This window comes from Thamnophis elegans, chromosome 4 (genome assembly GCF_009769535.1).
Source record: "Thamnophis elegans isolate rThaEle1 chromosome 4, rThaEle1.pri, whole genome shotgun sequence".
Classification (NCBI taxonomy): domain Eukaryota; kingdom Metazoa; phylum Chordata; class Lepidosauria; order Squamata; family Colubridae; genus Thamnophis; species Thamnophis elegans.
Window position 1 is genome coordinate 41811414 of NC_045544.1, and position 24494 is coordinate 41835907.

The window sequence follows — 24494 nt, forward strand, 5'->3', positions numbered from 1 at the left end:
TATACATATACTGTATACTGTATATGTACAAAATACTGCGTATTTTGTGAAGCACCTTCTTCAAATTCTACACATAGCCAACTATGTGGTTATGTGGTTGCCCTCTGTTGCTATTAAGGAACTAGAAACTGGGGAACTCTTCAACCCTTGTTTGAAGGCAGATGGTGAATATAGTGAGACAAAATGAAACCTAGATAAGATGGAGATGATGGGAGCAGAAAAAGCAATAAAATTGGTTTTATATAGAGTTTCGCTTCTCACTCAGGAATGGATTCATCACTTGCAAGGAAGTAGAAGTAGAGATGGTGGCTTGTGGAAGAAGCAAATTGTGGATTGGGTTCATGTTTTTGAATTTGTTATCGGAATTAACGTTAGTACTGGCTGCTATTATAACATTATTATCACATTCATTGTTTTTATCTTATCAGCCACCTTGACTAGACTTGTAAAATTTGAACTCAGAGGCTTCCTAAACATAATTAAATGAATTAGCAATCCTAGAGTTTATAAAACTGAAAGCTAAAATGAATAGAAACTTTTACAAATACTTCTATATTTACTTCTTCCTCATACCCCTTGAATTGTTTCTGGGTTAAAGATCATAGCTGGATTACACTCAAGAGATCAAATCATCCAGTTATCAATTTAGAATCAGAAAGTATAATCAAATATATCATACTCAGAAACCATTTGAATGAAGAATCTTTTCACAAATGCCTTTTTATTTGTATACTAGCTTTCTTCTCCTTTTCCAAAATTCTTGTCAGCAATTTTTGCATATTTCTAAGATTAACTAATATAGCATTTACAGAGATCCCAAGCTTGATATAATTATGTCACTTTTCTCCTTTTTTACTTGAAGGTCTTTAAAGGATCCCTGTATTTAAATTAATAATTGTGTGTTGTTTGCAGCTCATGAAACCCTTTCACTACCAGTATGCCAAATTTAATACCACTTACAAATTAAGTTTCTACAGCTACAGCATTTGCTAGATAAAACTAGAATGTTTATTACAGCATGTCATAAACATTCCTAAAATATCATACTGAAAAGCAAAGTGCATAAACACTCCCATTTATATGAAGCTGATAAAAGATCAATGCTGAGTCTACCGGAAACTAATTGAGTTGTATGCTCGGGGAAAAAAAATTACCAGTCCGAAGGTACCCTATGCACTGAGATAATTCATAATTAATGCTCTTGTGGATACTAAGGTATTTTGCACTACCTTAAGCAATTGTTAAAAGTTATTCAAAGGAATAATCTTGAAGGGAAAAATAGCCATATGTTTTAGTATAAGTGCTGGGCAAGAAAAAAATGGTCACAAATCATCTCACAGAGTTTCTCTCTCTCTCTCTCTCTCTCTCTCTCTCTCTCTCTCTCTCCCTCCCTCCCTCCCTCCCTCCCTCCCTCCCCTCTCTAATTGTGATCACACACTCAAAAAAGACTGTAGAAAAGCACTATGTATAAAGCATGATATATGAATTTGCATCTGCTACTATGTGGGCATCCAATTTGCATCTCTTCTTGCAAATCAGATCTGTTGAATATGCAAATATACATTGTATCTTTTAGTAGCAAAAAAAAAACCCTAATAGGCAAATACCATATCCATTTACACTGGTGTTTTATTAAAGAAATAAAATACTATTTTTATTTTCTAAACAAATCCACTTGAACAGAAGCTGATGATAAAACTGTTCTAGCTTTCGAAGGTGAAGAGGTGAGTACTAAAAGCATCACTGCACATGCATGTAAAGAGTGGGGTTATAAGGTAACAATAAAACTCCCTTTTTATGACCTTGTAATTCCCTGACTCTAAGGTAACAATAGCAATCACTAACAATTTGTATTCTGCATTTCACTCAAAAATGCTCCCACAGTAACTTATAACGATCAATGGTACAGTCTCTGCCTAAAGGCATCTGGTTTTAAAGAAACAACTGAAGGGAGGGGAAGAAAAATGGATATTAATCCATATATAACTGACTTTTTGTGACCTCAAAAAGCTAAGCAAGGTTGGTCTACTTGGATAAAAGATTGGTAAGAACACCTGCAGAATAAATTGGAAAGTTGAAGAAATAGAAAGACATGGCAAAACACCTCTGTACTGTTGTTTAGAAGACTATAGGGCCGTAAATGGCACACTTGCCACAGGTGGCACGCAGAGCCATTTGTCAGGGCATGCGAGGCGTTGCCCTGTCAGCTGGCCAGCGCACACATGAGTTGGCCAGCTGACTTCGGCCTTCTTCTGAGGCCATTTTTCACCCTCCGGAGCGCGAAATACCAGCCCTACGGGAAAACTGGAAGTTTGGAAACATACTTCCGGTTTGCTCGTAGGGCTGGTTTTAGCCCTCCATAGCATTCAGGAGCCTTCAGGCAGCTTCCCTGAAGGCTCTGGAGGGTACAAAATGACTCGATGAGCAAACCAGAAGTGACTTCTTGTAGGGTCGTTTCTTGCCCTTCAGAGCCTTCAGGGAAGCCTCTAGAAGGCCCCTGAAGGTTCTGGAGAGCTAAAACCGACCCTACGAGCAAACCAGAAGTCCATTCCCAAACTAGGGCCGGTTTTTCGCACTCTGGAAGCTTCAGGGAAGCTCCTGAAGCCTCCGGAGGGCCTCCAGGGGGGTGAGGGAGGCTGTTTTCACCCTCCCAAGGGTCCTATAAAGCCTCTGGAGCCTGGGGAGGATGAAAAAAGCACGGAAAAAATGGACTGGAGCGCTGCTCAAGAGTACATGCCCGCTGGGTTTGTGTGCATAGCATTATGGGCATTGCATGCCAGAGCACAACCCCCCTGCGCTCCACCCACTTTTAGCACACGAGCTAAAAAAGGTTCGCCATCACTGCTATAGGGATATGTTCATGAAGTCAACATGAGTAGATAATTATTCAAGGGAGATATTACTTTATTAGAACTAGAATTACAAATCAATAAACAATAGGGCTTAAACTTGAGTGGAGGGGGAGAACAGACACAATGTGTTTTGTTGTTGTTAGTCGTGAAGACCCATCACGACCTCATGGACAACATTCCTCCAGCCCTTCCTGTCCTCTGCCATCCTCTGGAGTCCATTTAAGCTCACGCCTACTGCTTAAGTGACTCCAGCCAGCCACCTCATTCTCTGTTGTCCCGTTCTTCTTTTGCCCTCAATCTTTCCCAACATTAGGTTCTTCTCCAGTCCATCTCATTAAGTGGCCAAAGAATTTCAGTTTCCTCTTCAGGATCTGGCCTTCTAAAGAGCAGTCAGGGGTGATCTCCTCTAGGACTGACTGGATTGATCACCTTGCAGTCCAAGGGTGGAGTCTTCTCCAGCCCCATAATTCAAAGGCCTCAATTCTTTGACACTCAGCCTTTCTTATGGTTCAACTTTCACAGCCATACATTGCAACTGGGAAAGCTTATTGTGCAGTAAATGAGTAACTGTACTAAATAATAATTTCCATGCTGCAATCTCCAAAGAAGTAAATTTTAAAATATTACACAGAATAGATGAAAAAATATTACAATATTACATTCAATAGAAATGTCATAATTGGTTAAGATTTAATGCAATAAAACCCAGAATTAGAAGAGGATTTCAAAAAATAAAAGAAACAAAACTGAACAGTACAACGTAACTGTTCAGCATCACATGCTACGTCAAGGTTGAGATGTGGCTAAAATATGAACAAGGATTACATACATACATTTCTGATGCCCAAAAAATCTGTAACGTTGAATTGTCAAGTGGAAAATATGCTAATTCAACTGTGGGAAAATCATATGGGGATGGCCAAACTTCAAGTATCCCAAATTAAAATCTAATTTAAGACTTTAATGTTCAACACCTTGTGTGTAGCCCTTTTGTATCAGTGAAAATTTTACTATATACCAGTAGCAAGCAGTATTCCTGTGCAGCAAAAGCCTTCCTGGGCAGCAAAATTTAGTAAATCAATTCAGGAGAGTTGTGTGCTGATTGCCGGATACACTGGCATAAATATCATAAAAACTCCTGGCCACATCTACCATTCGAAAATCTGGAGGAATGGTTCCATACGGTTTATCTTCACCCAAGCCCTTAGTAAAACATGGAAAACACATATGTTCATGTTTTCAAGACAGAGGTAGCAAAGCCATCTACATTCAAACATCAACACCTAGCGCACGCTCAGCGAATCAGTAGTAACGCCAATAGCAACCCACCACTGCTATAAATGTAAAATGTTCTACTTCTAAAGGATGTGATCTCAATTTCTTCCCTATCCTTCCAAAAAAAAAACCCACATAGGCCAATAATAGAAATTATTGCATTAATTAAGAATAATGCATTTGACTATTAATTGTGGTTTTGAAGTATGTGTATGTGGGGCACTGGAAAAGTGCAGCTGCAGCATGTCTATTTTCCCAAGGGGCAAAATAAATCCAATCATTTTGGACATGATCAATTTTTTCTGGATTACAGTCTGAGTATTTCAAAAATAGTAATTACTGTTCATAAAAGGATATTGCTCTGCCAGCATATTTAAACATAACCCTTCCCCAATGTGATGTCCTGTTGGAATGCTGTTCTCAAAATATCAAATATTTTGAAGAACACAAGATTAAATAAGACTTACTGCAAATGGATATCAAGGGAGATATAGAATACCTGATTTCAAATCTATGAATTCCTAAAATTTACTGAATACCTTAACACTGTTAAAAGAAGAGATACATATATACATAATACCTATATTGAAAGATAAATAACTCAGAAAATGAATATTTTTCGTGATTTCTCCATTAGAGAAACTCTCTTGATTTGTTTGCTATCTACATATGAAATTTTTCTTGAGGCTTGTCATTGGTACGTCTCTTACATCTCTCTTTATCAGCCAAAACAAATGACATGAATGAAGTTATTATTCGTGATGTGCTTGTTCTATCAAAAATTGCTTAATGAAAACAAGCAATAATCTCTTTCTCTTGTATTAAATGTGGTAAACAAAGTCTAATCTCATTAGTCACACTTCTTTCAGGAATTCTGCAAATAGTTTCAGTACAAGTTCAGGTATTAGTGTTCTATATTAGAAACCTCTTCCCTGAAAACATAGACCAGATCTGTGAATTGATTTGTTTAGACACACCATATTTCTTTAGGATTAAGATTTATAATTCTGACATGGTTTCTATAAGGAATTATAGAATTACAAACAAAAATTTCAACTATATAGTACATTTTTTTCTATTTTTGTAAATAATGTTAATAGTTAAATATTTGTATACAATGGAAAGACATCAAAATTTTCATACACATATGTGGTACAGTATACAATCTTCAGTCATTAACTACATATTTTAATTATTCAGATCAAGACCATGAATATATAAACTTTGGTTTGTTTTACTAGTTCCAGATGTGCACAACTAAGCACTAATTGCTGAGCTCAGAATATTAATATTAATATTAAGACCCAAAACCTCACTAGGTGTCAAGGATGCAAGAACTGGTCAAATCTGTTATGCCAAATTAATTCATGAAATCTCTTTATTCCTGAAAAAGTATAGACTGCATAATAAATGTGGAGAAACATTTCCTCTATACACTGGAAGTGAGCAAACTTCAGCTCATGAACAGCATGTGAGCTCTATACCTATTTTTTGTTAAAACAAATACACACACAGTTGAAAGAAGTCAAATTGTCCACCTCACTTTGTAGCTCTCAGAAGTCAAAATGTTTAAACTCCAAACCCAATATATAAAGTTACACACTTATATTCCATGACTTTCATGCAAAGATACACTATATTGCCAAAAGTATTCGCTCACCTGCCTTTACTCGCATATGAACTCCTATCACACCCTGGAAATCACTGAGCTCCTGAGAGCAACCCATTCTTTCACAAATGTTTGTAAAAACAGTCTGCCTGTACTTGATTTTATACACCTGTGGCCATGGAAGTGATTGGAACACCTGATTCTGATTATTTGGATGGGCGAGCTAATACTTTTGGCAATATAGTGTATATGGACTCTTATACTGGTTGATGTGAAACATGCATTATTTACTCTCTAATTATGAGAAGTTGTGTGCCTTAAGCTAATAGATGGAGACATCTGTTCGTAGACAATCACTTAATAATTACACACATCAATCAATTTAGTGAATAAAAATGGTATTTTCCCACATATCTCCTTGCACACTTCTGTATAATACAAGCATGGGATTCTAATAGTTCCACATAGTCTCTCTACTATGATTGAATGTGACTGAATGCATTTTCCAGTTATTTACATTACCAGTGTTCCTGCCATAGCATAGAAAATATGTACCTTATTTCCTGAGGATTAGGAAGTCATTACTGTTTAGAGGAAACAGATTTGCTTTGTTTCAGGAAGAAACAAATGAACTCTTTTTGTGATAACTATTTTAAGATTCTCAGAAGAGGAAACAATGTCTTTAAAATATATAGCTTCCCATATTCACTAACATCTATTCCAAAACAATGTTAATCAGTATTGTTTGCCCTTTTCAATGCCGAAAGTTATATTACATTTAGGTATTTTCAAACAGTAATGTGAAACAACAGCTTTTGATACTACTCTTTTTAAGAGAAAAGACCTTGGAAAGCCTGTTTAGTAAATATCACTCCACAATCCATCATACTGCTTTGCAATGAGCTTTCTTAAGAAGTGAGTTTCACTGAGAGAGAGGTGGGAGGCTTCCTTCTCAAAGATTATACTATGATCCTACCATTGTACAAACTTTTCCCTAGTTGCTCTTCTTCCCCATGTGAGTGTAGGGATCCAAAATGAATATTCAAAAAATGAAGGTTTTAAACAAATCAACCTTTCCTATAAAAATTCTACAGACAAGGTAAAAGGTAAAGGTTCCCCTCGCACATATGTGCTAGTTATTCCCGACACTAGGGGACAGTGCTCATCTCTGCTTCAAAGCCAAAGAGCCAGGACTCTCCGAGGACGTTCCCATGGTGATGTGGCCGGCATGACTAAATGCCGAAGGTGCACGTAATGCTGTTACCTTCCCACCAAAGGTGGTCCCTATTTTTCTACTTGCATTTTTACATGCTTTTGAACTTCTAGGTTGGCAGAAGATGAGACAAGTAACAAGCTCACGCCATTACACGGCGCTAGGGATTCAAACCCCCGAACTAAGCTCAGCATCTTAGTCACTGAGCCACTGTGTCCCTTTCTACAGACAAAGCAATATTCAAACCAGTCTGTGGATCCCAAAGCCAGAAACATCATACTGAATCTGCCCAGATCCCATGTGTTTTCTTTTTATTTTGGACATTATGTATTTTATTTTATTTTTTGTAAATCTCATGTCAAAGTGAGGTGGCCAGTTATATAAATCAAATGAATAAATAAAAGAGAAAAGTGATCAGGGTTCATGTAGTCCAGAAAAATGTAATGGTTCATATAATGCTAAACAGGCTGAAATGCACAATCTTAGGCTCTAACACAGCCTTATGATATAAAGCATCAGAATTATTCTTGCATAAGTTCAATTATGACTCATCAGAGTTCTGATCCCTAGAGAGGCATTTCTCTTAGGGAGACCAACTCTACTATCTGGAAGTCCTCTGCCATTCAACTCTTTATTCCTCCAACTAGCAACAGTAGGACTATTTGGGGCTTTTACATCATTTATCAGAGACTGAATCCAAAGGTTCCATGGACTGGTTTTATTTTAGTCTTCACACCACTTTCATGTGAGCCCTGGATCTTTGGTCTCATCTTGGTATCTCCTCTTTGGGAAAAAAGCTGGGGCAGACATAATAGCTGCCACTGTCGGGCACAAAGAATCAGGACCATATTTTAAGTCCCAATTCGGAAGGTTATTGCTCAAGCCTATATGCAAGAACCTACTCAACTAAATTAGCCTGTGATAAAGGTCAACAGAAATCAAAAGGGGTTGGCTTAGAACATTTGTGGGAACATAATGACTCTAGGCTGATGACTCGTTTAACTCTGTCCCGCAGCTCCGCCTGCTCTTCTCTTACAGCCATATTTATAACAATAAAATGAATGTTTCTCATGAAATTAAGGTCCCATCTATGACACATTCAAGCAAAAAAACTATTGACAAGGAAGCAAGTTCTAGTAATAGATATTTGAACATGAGGATTTTCCGCCCTTTAGTATCTCACAGACTCTCTAGTGTTCCATGGAATACACTTTGAAAAACCATTCATTAGACCATTTCACTGTCACTTTTATGTATCTTTTATTATATAATGTCACCCACATGCATAAAATTTTTAAAATTACAAGATGCCAGATACCAGTCCAAGATTCTTACAATCTAAAGTTAACTGCTAAATAAAGGAAGGACAGAGGGGTAGAGAGGAAAAGAGAAAATAGATTTAAAGGTTTTAACTAGAAAAATTAAATCAATTTTGTATCCCACAATGTCACATTAAGCAACATTTATCTTTCTATACTCCCAAATGGATTCAAAGTGATGTACAACTAACCATTAAAAATTTGTAACGTAATAATTAAAAACATCATTAATAAACTACAGTAATTAAAATAATAAAATCTAAACATAATTAAACTAAATAATGTATTATTAAATTCATTAAGCATAACAATAAAAATGATGGCAAAAGTTAGTCAGAGAATATTCCTGTTATAATTGTAAAGGACTTATTAAGAATCCTTCAGCATGAAAACTTCATCGTTTCTATTTTTGCTATATATCTATTACTTTTTTATTATACCCTTCTTTACTTCCTTATCTGATCATTACTGAAAGATGAACAGGCATGGTAACTTTCAGGGGTGGGGGGGATTAAGAGAAAGTTTTTAATTTTTCCCAGCATATAATATATACACTACTAAACTCTAGTTCCCATGACCTTTAACTGGGCAAAATGGTGCCTCATTAGGATAAATTTAGAACCAAGATATCTCAAATGTGCTAAATTATAGAATGGGTTGAAAATCTGGATCCATGCTTCCCAGGAAATTGAAATTTGGCAACTTTTGTAAAACATTTAATGACATAACATTATCATAAAACAGATTATAACATAAAACAACATGTCATAAACATTGCCTGCACTGATGTTTGATTATGCTGTACGTTTTGAATGAAGGCAGTATGTTAGCAGTTCTGGCATTGTTGTCAATGCAGAAGCTGGTAAAGAAATATCAATGGGTCATGGGCTACCTAATTGTGTTTATTTTCTGTCAAGACCAGTGATGCTTCCAAATGATTGTCTCTTAGCACTATCAATCAATAGGTAATGTACAGCTTCCATTTTTCTATCCATTTTTTTGCAGAAAGAACAAGAGACAGGAAAATTGAAGAAAAAACACAGGAAGGGAACAGAGGCAAGACCAATCATAACTTCCTGTGTCTGGGACAGGGCAACTGTAAAACAAAAGTCTATCTTGAAGAAATGTAAAGAACTTGCATTGTTCCATGTACAAGAATGAACATTAGTCTCACCAAACTAGGCAAGATACCCAGAAATTTGTGATTGAAAAGCCCTTTGCTAAATGAGTTCTAATGTTTTGTTTTTTCTTGGGGGGGGGGGGGATCTATACTGTTTTCAGATCCAAATAACTGGCAACTCCTTGCCATTAAAAGACAAAGTATGCAGCACACCCTTCTTTCTTGGACCAACATCATATTAAACTCTTCCACTACTCCACTGGACATCAAACCACAATACCACCATTTATTTTTGGAGCTCAACTTTGGATATGTCTATAATTTGCAACTGCTATCATCAGATATATTTTTGCTTTCCGGGCTTATTTTCGTTTTCTGCTGCATAAATGTTTTGAATCAGGTTAAATGTAACAATAGCAACAGCAAATACAGAAGGATGCCTCAAAGCACTGACCCATGAATGCCCTTTAGACAGTAGGTTCTACAAACTTTCTTCAAATTCGCATTTACCTCACATTTATATAGAGTTCGAGCTTCATCAACTTTTTATATCAAAGCGACATCTTGCTTTGCTGTAAGTCAAGTTTGTAAGAAGAGACAGATGGAACTCACAATTTATTCACAGGTTTATCACAAGTTTCAGGGATGGAAGCCAATTATCTATATTTGGAGTGGGAAGATAACTTGGAAAACAGTATGTAGCAACTCAAGAGCACATTTGGGATCCTTCACTTCCTTCCTATCCTAAAGAATATTACATTTTGGCAAGTGTGTGAATTTCGGATGCTCAGGTCTAAATTTCTCCTTAACAATGCAAATGCTGATTTCATTAAGTACATCAGTCATTTCCTTCATATTGCTATCCTGGTTCCAAACCAAAAGTTGAACATACCAGAAAAAAGCCATACCACAAAGAAATAACTCATTTCCTGAAAAATTATTGAGGCATTGAAAAGATTCATGCTAATGTCTCAACTTATTTTTAGAGACACTCAAATATACATCTGCAGTTATAATGTAAAAGAAAATATGAAAATATTTAAGTATTTTTGAGACTTTTTCCATTATAGCCTAGTATCCTTGAAGTAAATGTCTTCCAATTCCAATGAGGAAGTCATTGAAATGACTGAAAAATCCTTTATTTTAGTTTTAAACCAGTACAGACACTATGCACATTATTTTTAGTACATAAAAGAGAGTGAACTCACTGAGAGAATTCAAATATGCTGGTGTATTGAAGTGTTTATGCCATAGAAATGAAGAAATTATATGGGAGTACCTTCAAGTAAGAAATATCTTTTAAAAATTTTAACAGTATACAATTCTAGCCATATATAAATATTATATTTTGGATGTCTTCAAATCATTGTTGACTTCTGGTGACTGCCTGGAAAAGTCCCTGCAATTTTCTTGGCAAGGTGTTTTCAGAAGTGGTTTGGCACTGCTTCCTTCCTGGGACTGAGAGAAGGCACCCAGTTGATTTGTGACTAAGTGGAACTAGAACTCATGGTTTCCTGCTTTCTAGACTAGTGCCTGCTTGCAATGTCACACAATCACATGACTGCACTTTGCTATGTTTTGCCAGTTTCTAGCATTTCTTTGCCAATTTCTGGCAAACAACATCCATTTGGAACAATGGATTTCTTTCATAATCATGTGATTTGCTTAACGGCTCTAGTGATTCACTTCATGACTATTGTAAAAACAATTGTAAAATTGAGTCAGGTCCATAATGTTATATGGCAGAAATTCTGAAGTCAATTGTAGTCAGACCACCATATCTGTCAATCCAGATCTGATGCTGTACATTTCTAGCTCTTCTACAAGCATCATTCAAAGATAACAACTAAACTGGAATAAACAACTTCACATCAAGTCCATCTTTTTGAAGCTTAAAGAAATACGGAACATTGCACAGTGCCAATATTACGCAGAGAACAACTACCTCTCCATAACAGAATTGAATATATCCCAGTCCTGATTACTCCAGTGATACTTAAATCATGCCAGCCTTTTTCAACCCAAATACCTTGCAACAACTGGATTAATTTATTTGTCTCTGAAGGAAGATTTTTTTTTCTGAACAAAACTTATGCAATCAATATTTTTCATACACTATCAATTCAGAGACAGGTAGAAAGGAAAAACTGAGATCATTATGGAAAAATAAGGTGGCAGAGGGAGGGGCTGTGTGAAGCAAAGTACACATACCAGGAAAGTCTACTGCACCTCTGAAATCTGTGTGAAAGGGATTTTAAAGGACAGCCTATTCATCAAGCTATTGGTTTTAAAAAAAATAAAGCTTGCACTTATTTGTCTTTTTGATACAACTAAATTGCATTTTAATGTAATCTAGGAAATTGCTTTTTCCCTCCTGTGGGGAGAAACAAGAGTAAACTGGCACACACGCCTAATACTTGCTCACCCACTATATTACTGGATCCCCTTGGTTAAAGGAAAGTATTTTCTTGGGTGTAGAATTACTTAAATATAAGTGTGGGAAATACATCTGGAAACACTCAGCATGCGGACCTGGGGGTTAACTATCGAACAGAGAAAGAATGTGTTGAGACGGCTGTTGCGGACACATGCGAACCCAAAGCTTCCTCGGCTGCCTCACTTTTCGGTGCCAAAAAAAAAAATTATGGCCCGCAGACCATCTGAGAAGACGGTTCGATTACGAGTTACTTCTGCATGCAATATTATTTAATAAGCAACAGAGACTATTCCCAACGCACATTTGTTGCACGCTCGCCTACAGGGTCCAGCAGCAGTAGTAGCACTCAAGGCTGCTCTTCCAAGGCTTTCTTCTGACATTTAAACTTTGGTCATGATTCACGGCACACCGCGGCTAAGTCCGTCGTACCTGGCTCCCAGCAGCCCGTCTACGTCAACAGATACGCGAGCCCGGGTCTTGCGCCACCCGGACGCCCGGCTAAGCAGGCTTCCCCTTTTCAAGCGAGATCGCGTGGGAGCGCCAACTCTTACCTTAAGGGGGACGCCTCGGCATTTGCCTCGGCATCGGCTCCCGGCGCCTCTTGGGCGTCCTCGAGGCAGCGGCGTCGGCGGCTACCTCTGCTGGGATGATACGCTGTTAGGACGACTCCTTGGGAAGTAGACCAGTGGCTCATGATGGGAGCGAGAGCATAATGGCTCTGCCGCCGACATGAAAAAAGACAGAGGCGCTCCGTGAAGTTCCTGCTCTCTCGGGTCCTCCCCTCGAAGGCCGGCGCTTCGGCCGGGGAAAGGGGAGGAGTGAGATTAGCTGCCTTCCTCCAATGAGCCTCCACCATTCAACCGAGTAGCGTTCGCGGGAATTCTCCCGGCCCCTCCTCCACTACCGCCCCCCTCCCCAACCTCCCCGCCCGCGCTTGCCTCGCTGTAACTTAAGGATTTCAGCAGGTGAGCAGGGCGGCTCAGCCAAGTTATCTTCCGCCGCAACGGTAAAACGCAGCACATCATCTTTTATTCATATTTCCCTCTGTCGAGGCACTCAGAAAGGAAGCCCAGAAGGCAGATCTTTCTTTCCTGCCTTCTTTCCTTCTTTTCTTTCTCTCTATCTCTCTTCTCTTCTATCTTTTCTTCTCCTTTCTCTTTTTCTTTCTTTTTTCTTTTCTTTCTTTCTCTCTCTCTCCCTCCTTTCTTTTCCTTCCTTCTTTTCCTTCCTTCCTTCTTCTTCTGCTATGTAAGATCATGTTTCAGTCTTTCCTTGAAGGCTTTCTACAAGACATCCTTCTCAAACAGAGAGAAATGACTCACTGAGATTGAAAGAGAAGCATTCCTGGTGAAAATTTATAGCCTGATGTTATGCTTATTTTCTTCTTTTTCCAGTGAGATATAGCTTCTCTTTTCTCTCAGCCCTACCGATTTGTGCTGACTAGCAATCCAGTATTATGCAGATGAGAATGAGAAAACAAAGTGGAAAATTGTAGATTTATCCTGTTTTAATATCAAAACCATTCCATATATTTTCCTGTCATTCTTCATTTTATTCGCTTTAGCAGTCCTCACATACATCACTTGTAGCTGAGATGCATTTGAGATGCATTTGTGGCTTACATCAGTGGCTTGGCTGCTGTAGTATGAGCCCAGGTACACATTTTCAGAAATCAGTCTATCTGAGGTGGTTCGGTACAAATTCCTAAGGGCCATCTTTGGAATCCTCCACTGTGTATGAAATGCAGTTTTCTATCTGGATACAAGTTTGGTTTCAGCCGTACTGAGAATTCCATTGTTTAATTCGGAGGTCTTCAAACTAGGCAACAATTGAAGTCCACAAGTCTTAAAGTTGCCAAGTTTGGGGACCCCTGGCTTAAATCATCAATCCCTGATAGTTGCAGGAAGAAAACCCACTTTTGCCCATTTTCTTTATAAACTCATATCTATGAACAAACAGCTTTTATGTTGGCACACACTAACTTTATCTGTTAAAGCAGGGGTACCCAACCCCCCACCCCCAGGCCGTAGGTGGACCTGCACCAGTCTGTGGCCCACCAAGAACCAAACTGCACAAGTGAGCATCTGTGCACGTGTGGAATCCAGGCAGCGTGCAAAACCACCAAATCGCCCTCTGGTGCCCAAAAGGTTAGGGATCGCTATATTAAAGGACAGATATTGTAACTTATTCTCATTACATCTGCCATTGGAAAGATGAAGTAAACATTAGAGGTCATGTACTCATGCACTGTTCTTACTGTAGAGTTATTGTGTCTTCCACATGGTGCCTATTTTAAGCAAGATGTGAGCAAGATGAATGAATTGTGCAGTTGGTTATCACATTGGTCCTCTGCTGTTTCTCAGAAAATTTCTGTACTTTCAGGTATTCCTCAACCTACACCACAATTGAGTCCAAAATTTATGCAGCTAAGCAAGACAGCTGTTAAATTAGCTTTGCCTCATTTTATGACCTTTCTTGTCACCATTGTTAAATGAATCACTGCAGTTGTTAAGTTAGTAACACAGTTGTTAAGTGAATCTAGTTTTCCCATTGAGTGAGTTTGTTGGAAGATTGCAAAAGGTGATCATATGACCCCAGGACACTGCAACCATCATAAATAGAAGTTAGTTGCCAAGCATCTAAATTTTGATCATCTAACCACAGGGATGCTGCAATGGTCATAAGTGTGAAAAATGGTCATGTCACTTTTTCAGTGGCATTTAACTTCTAACAGTCACAGTCATAGCTGTAAGTCAAGGACTAGCTGTTTTCATCTCACACCAACAACTGGTTAAGCTAATTTCACATTTGATCTTTTAGAAAAAAAACATGATTCCTTCTAAGACTGGTTGAACATCTTCATATAGAAAAAATATTCCTCAACTCTAAATTCACTGCGTTAAGATTTAACTTCTTCCACTTCATCTGACTTTGAAGTAAATAAATAAGTCAGCATTCCTGCCTTATAGATGTTATCTATTATTTATTTAAATTGATGTATGGGCTGTTCATCTTGCAAACATGACTCTGGGTGGCTAACATAAAGAATATCGCTACAGAATATTAAAATAAGCATCCTGAACAAAAGAACATAAAATGGCAATGGAGTAAATCAATATCGTATTATTGGTTCACCTAATTTCTCAACCTCCAAAACAGAAAAGCAGACAAATCTTAAGGGCTTTCCAAATGGGTAGCAGGTCCAAGACTAAACTGACCTTGAGTGGCAGGTGTCATTTCATTACTGAGTCTAACAAGATGGGATTTCCTAATTGACAGGAGCTGGAACATTACCTTCCTGCCACACCTGATGTCGAGACCATTGGAAAGTGAGGCTTCCTCAGATAACCTGCCCTTGATGCTTTGAAGGGCTTAAACTGACCTGCAAGCATATTTAAAGCCAGAACTGTTCACAAGGTAAAGGTATTTGTATCTGTCACAGCAATCCAGGTGGTTTGATCCCATATCTAGGCAGAAAGAAAAAAAACTTGAACATATTGAAATAGAGCTTGGTCATTTGTACATAGAAAAATAGTACTATCTGTGATCAGTACAAAATCCACACCTTGCTACTGAGGCAATTATCATAGCAATTATCATGTCAAACGCCAGGGAGATCCAGACAAATGACTATAAAGATTTATTGGAAGTTTAAGCTCTCTACAAAAATCTGAACTATTAACCATTAAAGCAATTTGGTGGTAAATAAGGAATTCACAATGGGCTGGACTTAGGTCTCCTGTGGCCATGAAGGCCACATCTCATGTGTGGTAGGCAATTTAGGTTTACATCAGTCAGGAAAAGCCTTCAAATGCTGGCATGCTGTGATACCATATTGGTAAGGAAAAGGCTTTTTAGGCTTCACAACCCAACCCATTTGCTGATAACTCCATAAATAGGTTTTCCCTTTCAACACTAAATCCTAGATTCACAGGACTTGTTGATAGGTCATTAAGTGAATTGAAAACATTTTCATTTCTCTAACATTTGTGAAGAGTTGTGAACCAAGAATAATAAGCATTTTTTCTGCTTCGGAATAGCAATAGCGCTTACACATATATCGCCCCATAGCGCTTTACAGCACTATCTGAGCAGTTTACAAATGTCAGCATATTGCCTCCAACAATCTAGGTCCTCATTTTACTGACCTTAGAAGCATGGAAGGCTGACTCAACCTTGAACGTGTTCCTCTTGAATTCCCCTCACCAATCTATTTTCCCCACCCATCTAGGGAAAGGATGGGTGGGAAACAACCCTTTTGGCCCCCTTACACGGTAGCATTCCTCTGCTATGGTACCAGTATTGGTACTGGTGCTGAAATAAAGGCCCAGGGCAGTCTCAGCCAGCCACTCCCCAATCCCAGGCCACAGCCAAGCATTCCAATGCCACAGAACTATGTCCCAGCTGCCTCCACATCCTGTGCTTCAGTGGTCCTGCTGCACCCAGCTGACCTTGTTAGAATATTCATAACTGGGACAGACATGGTAACACGGTCAGCTAATGAATAGGCATAGCAACTAAGTCAGCCAATAGGAACTTAAACAGATCTAAGTCTGTGCTGAGAATTGAAACTAAAACTACTGTCTGCTCTGAACTGAAAACTCTTCTCTACTGTGCTGCTGCCTGTGTTTGCTAGTCACTACTATTACGTTGGAGAAAACCTATATTGATATTGTACATTTATACATATGTGTTAATCTGTATATAAAGAAGCTAATGAATTCAGCTGTGTGTGCTTTCTGGAAGTGATTTTCTGCAGCAAACTCTGATAAACCTTTGATGTTGTCTTCCACTACTGCATGCCCAGAGTAGCCTTATATGAGGCAGCTGCTGGCTATTTCAGGCTCTCTTCCCATGGTCACATCGACCTTTCTTCAAATTGCAGGTAGCTTTATTGAGATGCTTCATAAAGCCTCACCATTATACACTGATATGAACCATTATATACAATGGACTTTCTCCAAGCAACCTCTTGCCAATCTTTTCATGGGCCTATTCAAGCACAGACATCTACTGCGCACTCGCCAAACTCCATAGCACCTTCCCTCCGTCCCATCAATTTTGCCCACCCTCATAAATGTTGCCAATCTATTTCTTTTTCTTTTAAAAAATGCATGATCATGTCCCCCTTGACACATCATCACATACACCAATTTGGAAACCTTTGATTTAAAGCTACTAAATTTGGCCTGCAAAATAAGTATGATCGCTAGGTAGAATCAAGGAGTCTTATGTTCCTTTTTGCTGCCATCTGTTGATCATCTGAATTGTTGGAGCCCAGATTTGTTACCCTAATTTACAGGAGAAGATGACTGCCAAACATGTAGCTCATTATAAGTTTATAATGAAAATATTGAGAACTAGCTACCATGCTTACTAATCAGATATTTTGAATTATTGTAATTAATTAACTTAAATTTATCAGCTGCCTACTTCTCTGGAGACTCCGGAAATTGGAGGGGCAGGGAGCATAAAGGTAAAAGTAAGGGTTCCACTCGCACATATGTGTTAGTCATTCCCGATGCTAGAGGGCGGTGCTCATCTCAGTTTCAAAGTTCAAGACCCAGCGCTGTCCAAAGACATTTCCGTGATCATGTGGCCAGAATGACTAAATGCCAAAGGCGCATGGAACGCTGTTACCTTACCACTAAAGGTGATTCCTATTTTTCTACTTGCATTTTTACATGCTTTGGTTGGCAGAAGCTGGGACAAGTAACGGGAGCTCACTCCGTTATGTGGGGCTAGAGAGTTGAACTGCCAAACTGTCAACCTTTCTGATCGACAAGCTCAGCGTCTTAGCCCCTGAGCCACCAAGCATAGAATCAACTATATACAATACACAACTCAAAATCAAACTATTTAAACCTTCGGATAATACAGTGACTGAGGAAGGGAAGTCTTCTTAAAAATCAAAATAGCATAGAGTAAGAGGTTATAGAACCCAGGTGTTAGTGGGTTCTGGTACATAGGCTATATTTGGATGCACGGGATTTTCTCCTCATTGTTTTTTTTTTAATTTAATTGTAAGACACACAGAGTCAATATGCAGTCAAGCATCTCTAATTCTAATAAACAATATATAAATGGAGCCTCTTAGTGCACAAAACTTACATATAGGTTCAATAAACTAAAATTGAAACACCCACAGAAGAAGAAATAATTAGAAAATATTAGACTGCAGAAATGGACAGACTAACACTGAAGATAAAAGAAAAAGAAGACACAGAATATTTTCAAACTTGGCATTTCTTTTATCAATGGTTGAATAGAGATAAAAACTAAGAGTTTAATATTGTTATGTAAACAAATTGACTCAAACAGTACACTGTTCACTAAGCACTTATTGTATATAAAGAAAAATATATAAATAAAATGTTTTAAAAAAGAAACTAAAATTGAGTAAACTTAAAGGCTGCTTTAAGTTTAGGAGAGTATAGAAGATACTCACACCTGGACTGGTGGCAAAATAAACCATCCCCTCTGAACGAATTCTGTAGCTGTGACTAATTTGCAATTTTTATCAAATGGCTTCAGTTTAGTGCACAGAGTCTCTGCAGAGGATCAGAAGCTGCTGTTACTGCATGTGTAGAATATTCTAAATCCAGGAGTGCTTATCTCAAAGCAAACACTTAGAATTTACTAATAAATATAGTTTCCTTACATATCACAAGATGCTTTTGAGGTAATCTGATTGTATACAGAACTTTTTTAAAATACCAGTATTACAGATTCCATTTTATTTTTGCTCATTAAGTACTCAAACCCCTTAGTGTGCCCAAACTCCTTAGTGTGAGCCTAAGACACTTCTGCTGATATAGACCTAAATACTGGTTTTTGTCTCCCAATTTTAAGTTTTTCACAATTCTCAAAGGTCTGAGAAACCTGTGATATAAAGTTATGTGAATTGAGCCATCATTATAGGGGGGGGGGGGGGATTGAGAATTCCACATGCAATCTAAGTATTTGACATAAAAATGTCTCACTGAAAGGCATAATATTTACTACCAAAACTAATAACACCTTATTACAAAAAAAATATACATTTTAAAGCGTCTGATGGTATGAATAGGAAAGGCCTTGATAAGATTTCACATTAAAATTCTAGAGACAGGCATTGAACATAAAGCTAATTAATTTATAAAGTTACACAAAGTAAAAATAATATAGTTCTGAAGTCTTCAGAAAGTATTCCTGACACATTTTCCTTAAGTTAATGTATCACATGTAAGCATATTTGCTTTTTGTATCTGAATTTTTTTATATACAGAGTTTTTCTTGATATTAAATAATCCTCTTAAAATCTGATGTTTAAAATGATACATACTAACCATTCATACTTGTGGAGATACTGCCAATTATTCAATATTTATTTAAGACTATTGTTTGGCAATGCAATTTACCGCTTGATTATTAAAATACAACAATAATGTAATAGAATACTTTTAAATATATATATTTTATTCATTTTCAGATTCCATTTTACAGTCACTTATATACTGGATATTTGCTATAAGAAAAGAAATAAAATAAAATAAAAAAGAAAACACAACTCATCATCATTCACAACCCCACCTGACACTTCCATCCTCCATACACCCCATCTTTCCCCTCCAACTTTCCTTTCCTCCCTCTAACACTCCCCTTCCCTACTTCCCTTTCCCCTCAAACCTTCCTTTCTCCCCTTCCTCCTAGCATTCCCCTTACGCCCTCCTTACATTCCCCTTACTCCTTCCTTACTCCTCCCTCTTCTTTCCCTCTACCTCTCCCCTTGGTGTGTTCCTTTATTCAACTCTTATTGAGCTATAATATGATAAAAAATAAAGAAATAAAAAATGAAATAAACCAAGGAAAAAAATATAAAGAAAGAAAAGAAAAAAGAGAAAGAACAACCGTATACAAGTGCATTCTTCTTCTTATTGAAACTATATGAGCACCCACCCACCCACCCCCCATAAATCCCCATCCCTAGTCCCCCCGACTTCCCAGGGCCCACACCTGGCACTGCCCTCTGTTAAACCCCTTCTAAAATATCTTATGATCGTATGAATTCAAAATAAAAGTAATATATAGATTTAAAAAATAGATAAAAAAGAAATTACAAATTATAAAAAGGAAAAGAAAAGAAAAGAAAAGAAAGGAAAAAAAGAAAAAAAGAACTCTTTGTATTAAGCTCAGCCCCCATCTTTATTTATGTTTAGACAGTATAAATCATTCTATATGTATTCTATTCTCGTCTCTTGCTTCTTTGTTATTTACCCCAACCTCCTATAGACTCTCCAGTTCATCTTCCTTAACCTTATTTTCAAATAAAAATTTATACAAATTTATGCAGACATCAGTTTACGATCTAGCTCAAAATAATCTCACCAAGCTTTCCCTTCTAGTAAGATTTAAGCAGCGTGGATCATTCCACATATTCAAATAATACTTTACACAAGAATCAGTTTGCATTCTATCTTAAAATACTCTCATCAAGCTAACCTTATATTCAAATAAAAATTTATACAAGTTTATGCAGACATCGGTATACAATCTAGCTCAAAATAATCTCACCAAACTTTCCCTTCTAATAAGAATTAAGCAGCATGGATCATTCCACATATACTTTACACAAGAATCAATTTGCCTTCTATTTTAAAATGATCTCATCAAGCTTTCCCTTCTAATAGGATTTAAACAACGTAAATCATTTCGCATGCATTTTACCCTCGTCCCTTGCATTTAAACAACATAAATCATTCCGCATGCATTTTACTCTCATACCTTGCTTCTCTGATGTTTACCACTATTTCCCATAGTCCCTCCAAATAATCTTTCTTATCCTTATTTTCAAACAATAATTCACACAGAGGTCAGTTTACCTTTTAACTCGAAATACTCTGATCAGGCTTTCGCTCCCCCTCCACCTATCCCGCGTTACCCGGCTCCCTCCTCCCCAACTAAAGTTCAGTAAAGTTACCATCTCCACTCTCTTCACTTTAGAGTCCTGGACAGTTTAAATTAAAGTTCAGACATACAAGTCCCGTGAAGTATACATTCAGCATCCACATAATTCAGTCCCAATATCACACCACCAATATCCAGTTCCACTTTTTCTACCGGAGAGAGGTCGCAAACCCCCATTCAATCCAAAACTTTGGCGAATATTTTGGAATGTCTAAATCCTCGATCTCCGCTCTTCTGCTTCTCCGAGAGAGGGAGAGCTACCCCCTCCATCTTGCAGCCATGTGGTCTGCTGCTTGCCTTCTCCTTCGGCTTGTCTCTCCTCTTTTCCAAGTGAATCAGGAAGTCCCGCCTTCAAAGTCTTATAGTAGAAATCTCGAGCCTCCGAAACAGAATTGAGACGAAATCTTTGATTCTCAAATGTGACCGTAATGCCGGCTGGGGCTTCCCATCTATATTGAATCTGGTGGTTTATAAGCTCTTTAGTTAAAAAAGTATAGTCTCTTCTTGCTTTTAACATCTGGGATGGTATTTCTTTGAAGACAATCAGATCCTGCCCATCAACTCGCAGCCTGTTATTGTAAAACTTTTGCATGATCACATTTCTGGATTCTTTTGTGGAGAAATATATAATTATGTCCCTCGGGAGCTGTCGGTGTTCCGCTACCATCGAGTTCTGGCGATAGATTTTCCGGATCTGCCAATCAAAATTAAGTCCCGGGCTTCCCACCGCATGGCTGAAGGCCTCAACAAAGGTCTGTTTCAGATTCTCTCGCTCCTTTTCGCGCAATCCTCTGACTCTTATTGCAAATGCCTTCTTGTTAAAATTTATCATAACGAGCTGTTCTTGAGTATCTCTAATTTTTTGTTGTAATGTTTGGATATTAGTAGTCAAATTAGAATTAGCCTCCTCCAAGCTTTCCAATTTATTCTCCATTTCAGCGGTATAATCTGTCAGGGCAGACACGGCTACAAACGTATTCGCCTTCATTTGGGCAATTTTAGACTTTAAATTACCATATAGCTCCAATACAAATTCTTTAATTTCCTGTTTAAAATCATTAAGCATTTGAAAGAAAAATTCCTGTGTTAAGAATTCTCCAGTAGAGGGCGTAGGAGACAAGGGCAGCGATTTCATAGTAGATTCTTTAGATTCATTCGTAGATTCTTTAAGCACATTCGTAGAGAAACGCTTCAATTTTGACCTGGGTGCCATTATAAATAAACAAATAAACAGCGCTCTCGCTCCCCTCTGTTTCCAAAAAAAAAATTATTTTGTTAAGGAGCGGTCTGCAGGAGGGTAAAGCCGGCTAAGTACATCCCCTATCAGTCACCAACGGAGAGAAATCGCCATTTTGAAGTCTGTTTAAACAAAGAAGCCTCTGTGACAAATGAGGCTGGTGTTTAAGATAGTAATAAAAGCAAAAATCTCACAGGGGTGAGACCCGTCCGTATTAATCCTAGCTTCAAACAACTTTGCTTTGTCCTGGGGGGGGAGTCGCCTGTCTAGGGCTGCAAAAAAAGCAGCTGAGAAGAACTGGCTGGAGATAAAGGCTCCGCTTACGCTGGATCTAATCTCCGTCCACAGCCAAAAAAAAAGAAAAAGGCTGTGAACTACGAATAGATCCTAGCCACAGAGCTAAAACTCCCTGCCCCTTTCTAGCCAAAAAGGAGTGATATCTATGATCTTATTTAGATATACAGACCAGATCTCTGAGAGGAGCTCCGTTGAGCCCTCTTCGGCGACAGGCTCCGCCCCCAGAGTCAATGTAATAGAATACTTTGATAACTCTAAGGTTGTGCAAGTCTACATATTCACTGTTTTAAACCCTTTCCCTTTGTATTTCTGTGGGTATGTGTGAAATGTTAATAGCTGTGTTAAAGAAAGGATTATGATGAAAAAAGCTGGAATAAGTAGTTTTAAAATCCTCCCCTGAGAATACCTAATACATTATTAGAGAATTTTTTTTGGGGGGGGATCCATTTTCTATTTCTAAAAAAGTCTTTCAATAGTTCAGTAGTTTGTTACATATTAGGTATTACAAGATTATTCACAATAAAACAATATACTGCACCATGTCATTATTAAACACTGCCAATTATATGAGGCATGACTACTTTGTTTTTCTATTATAATTATTTCTGCTAATGTGGATATTTGTTTCTTCTTGCATATAGAACTATTTTTGTATACTTATTACTTGTTTCAGTGCTCCGTGTTTTATATCACAGGATTATAGGATTAGGGTTACGTAGGAATAAGTACCGTAGAGCTGAATTCTGTTTACACTTAAAAGGACTTGGAGATATATAACTATCCTACAGTATGTGTTGCTAATTCAGCTATCTAAAGGTAAAGCCAATTGATTTAAGACAAGGTAGCTCTTAGTATGCACAGAACTGCAGCCCAAATCATTTACACAAATATAAATATATTCTATTTAAATAGGACACTGGTTTTAACTTGACCCTTTGTCCTTCAATTTGCTTTTTTGAGGGGATGGTGGTGCTCTCTGGTGGTTGCTTTTATAACTATTGCTAATAAGATTAGTGGAATTAAGGATATGTGCTTGGATATCGTAAATAGAAACACTGCATTCCTGCTTTTTGACCATAAGGAGCTGCAAAAATGGGTGGTTAGAGTCAGGTACGTGTAAGGACATCGCAGGACCCAAACAGATAAAGATAACATCTCCCAAAGTCCCATTCTAGTTCAGAAACTGCACACATTGGCTCTTTCACTAGAGCACATTGTGTTACTATTTTCTGAGTTATTTGACCATTAACTACCATTTTGAAATGAGAGAAAGGTCTCAGTCCCAAAAGCATTTGTGGTGGTTATAGCCAGGAAAGATGTTTACATTCTGCAATATGTTGTTCTGCAACAATGTTATTTCCAATAGTCTCCCATAAATTTAATACACCCAGAGTTATTAAGACATGATGTAAATAAATAAAACCAAAGTATGGCAGCCTCCCATAAGACTTGCTAGTTTTTCAACCTTACTAAATTATTGTATATTTATATAAATATATTGTCCAAAATGGAGAATCCATCAAGATGTATTTGCTTCTTCTGAGTTCCAATAGAACGTTTATCATAACCAAAACTAGGTTGATCAAATTCCATCTAAAATATTTGCTGGCAAAAACATAGCTCCAAAATCTGCCACATTTCTTTTCTCCCCCAACCTGTTTTTTTTCCTATTCAGCTTGGCTGATGACAAACCCCAGAAGTCTGCAGGTATTTTGGACAGTTAATTATTATCACAAATTGATTCCCACATTTTTAATATAGCTTTGTAAAATCTACCATTCTGGACAATTCTAGAATATATTGTTTCTTTTTAAGGTTGTGCCAATCATAGCATTCTGAGGGTGCTCCCTTGCTTTCTGGAAGATTTGTTTGTTTGTTTGTTACATTTCTAAACTGCCCATCCCCCTCAAAGAAGGACTTCATTAATCTCCATACCTCCTACTTCACCTTACTTGAATGCTTGGACGTTTGTGGACTGAAAGAAAAACAGAAAGGTCAAGAGTTTTCCAGTACATTCCGTTTATAGAATGATGGGTTTTACATTTAATTGTTTTACAGTAATTAATGATGAGTCATTTGGGTAAATTAACCAGGCACATACACACAGTGTCATAGCACCGTTTCTGTACTTTTTTGTTAATAAAAACTAAATAATTACTTGTAGACAGTTTAGGTTTAAGAATTTAAAT

The 24494-nt window shown here is 37.7% G+C and overlaps 1 protein-coding gene across 1 annotated transcript in view; it reads right to left on the reverse strand.

Annotated features, from left to right (window-relative positions):
• The window catches only part of ARHGAP18 (Rho GTPase activating protein 18), a 77736-nt gene extending 65123 nt beyond the window's left edge, over positions 1-12613 (reverse strand). Inside the window, exon 1 of the mRNA XM_032216279.1 lies at positions 12377-12613. Within this exon, the coding sequence (XP_032072170.1) occupies positions 12377-12519 (143 nt within the window). The 5' untranslated portion in view covers positions 12520-12613. The remainder of the gene's footprint in view (positions 1-12376) is intronic.
• Between the last annotated feature and the right edge of the window lie 11881 nt (positions 12614-24494).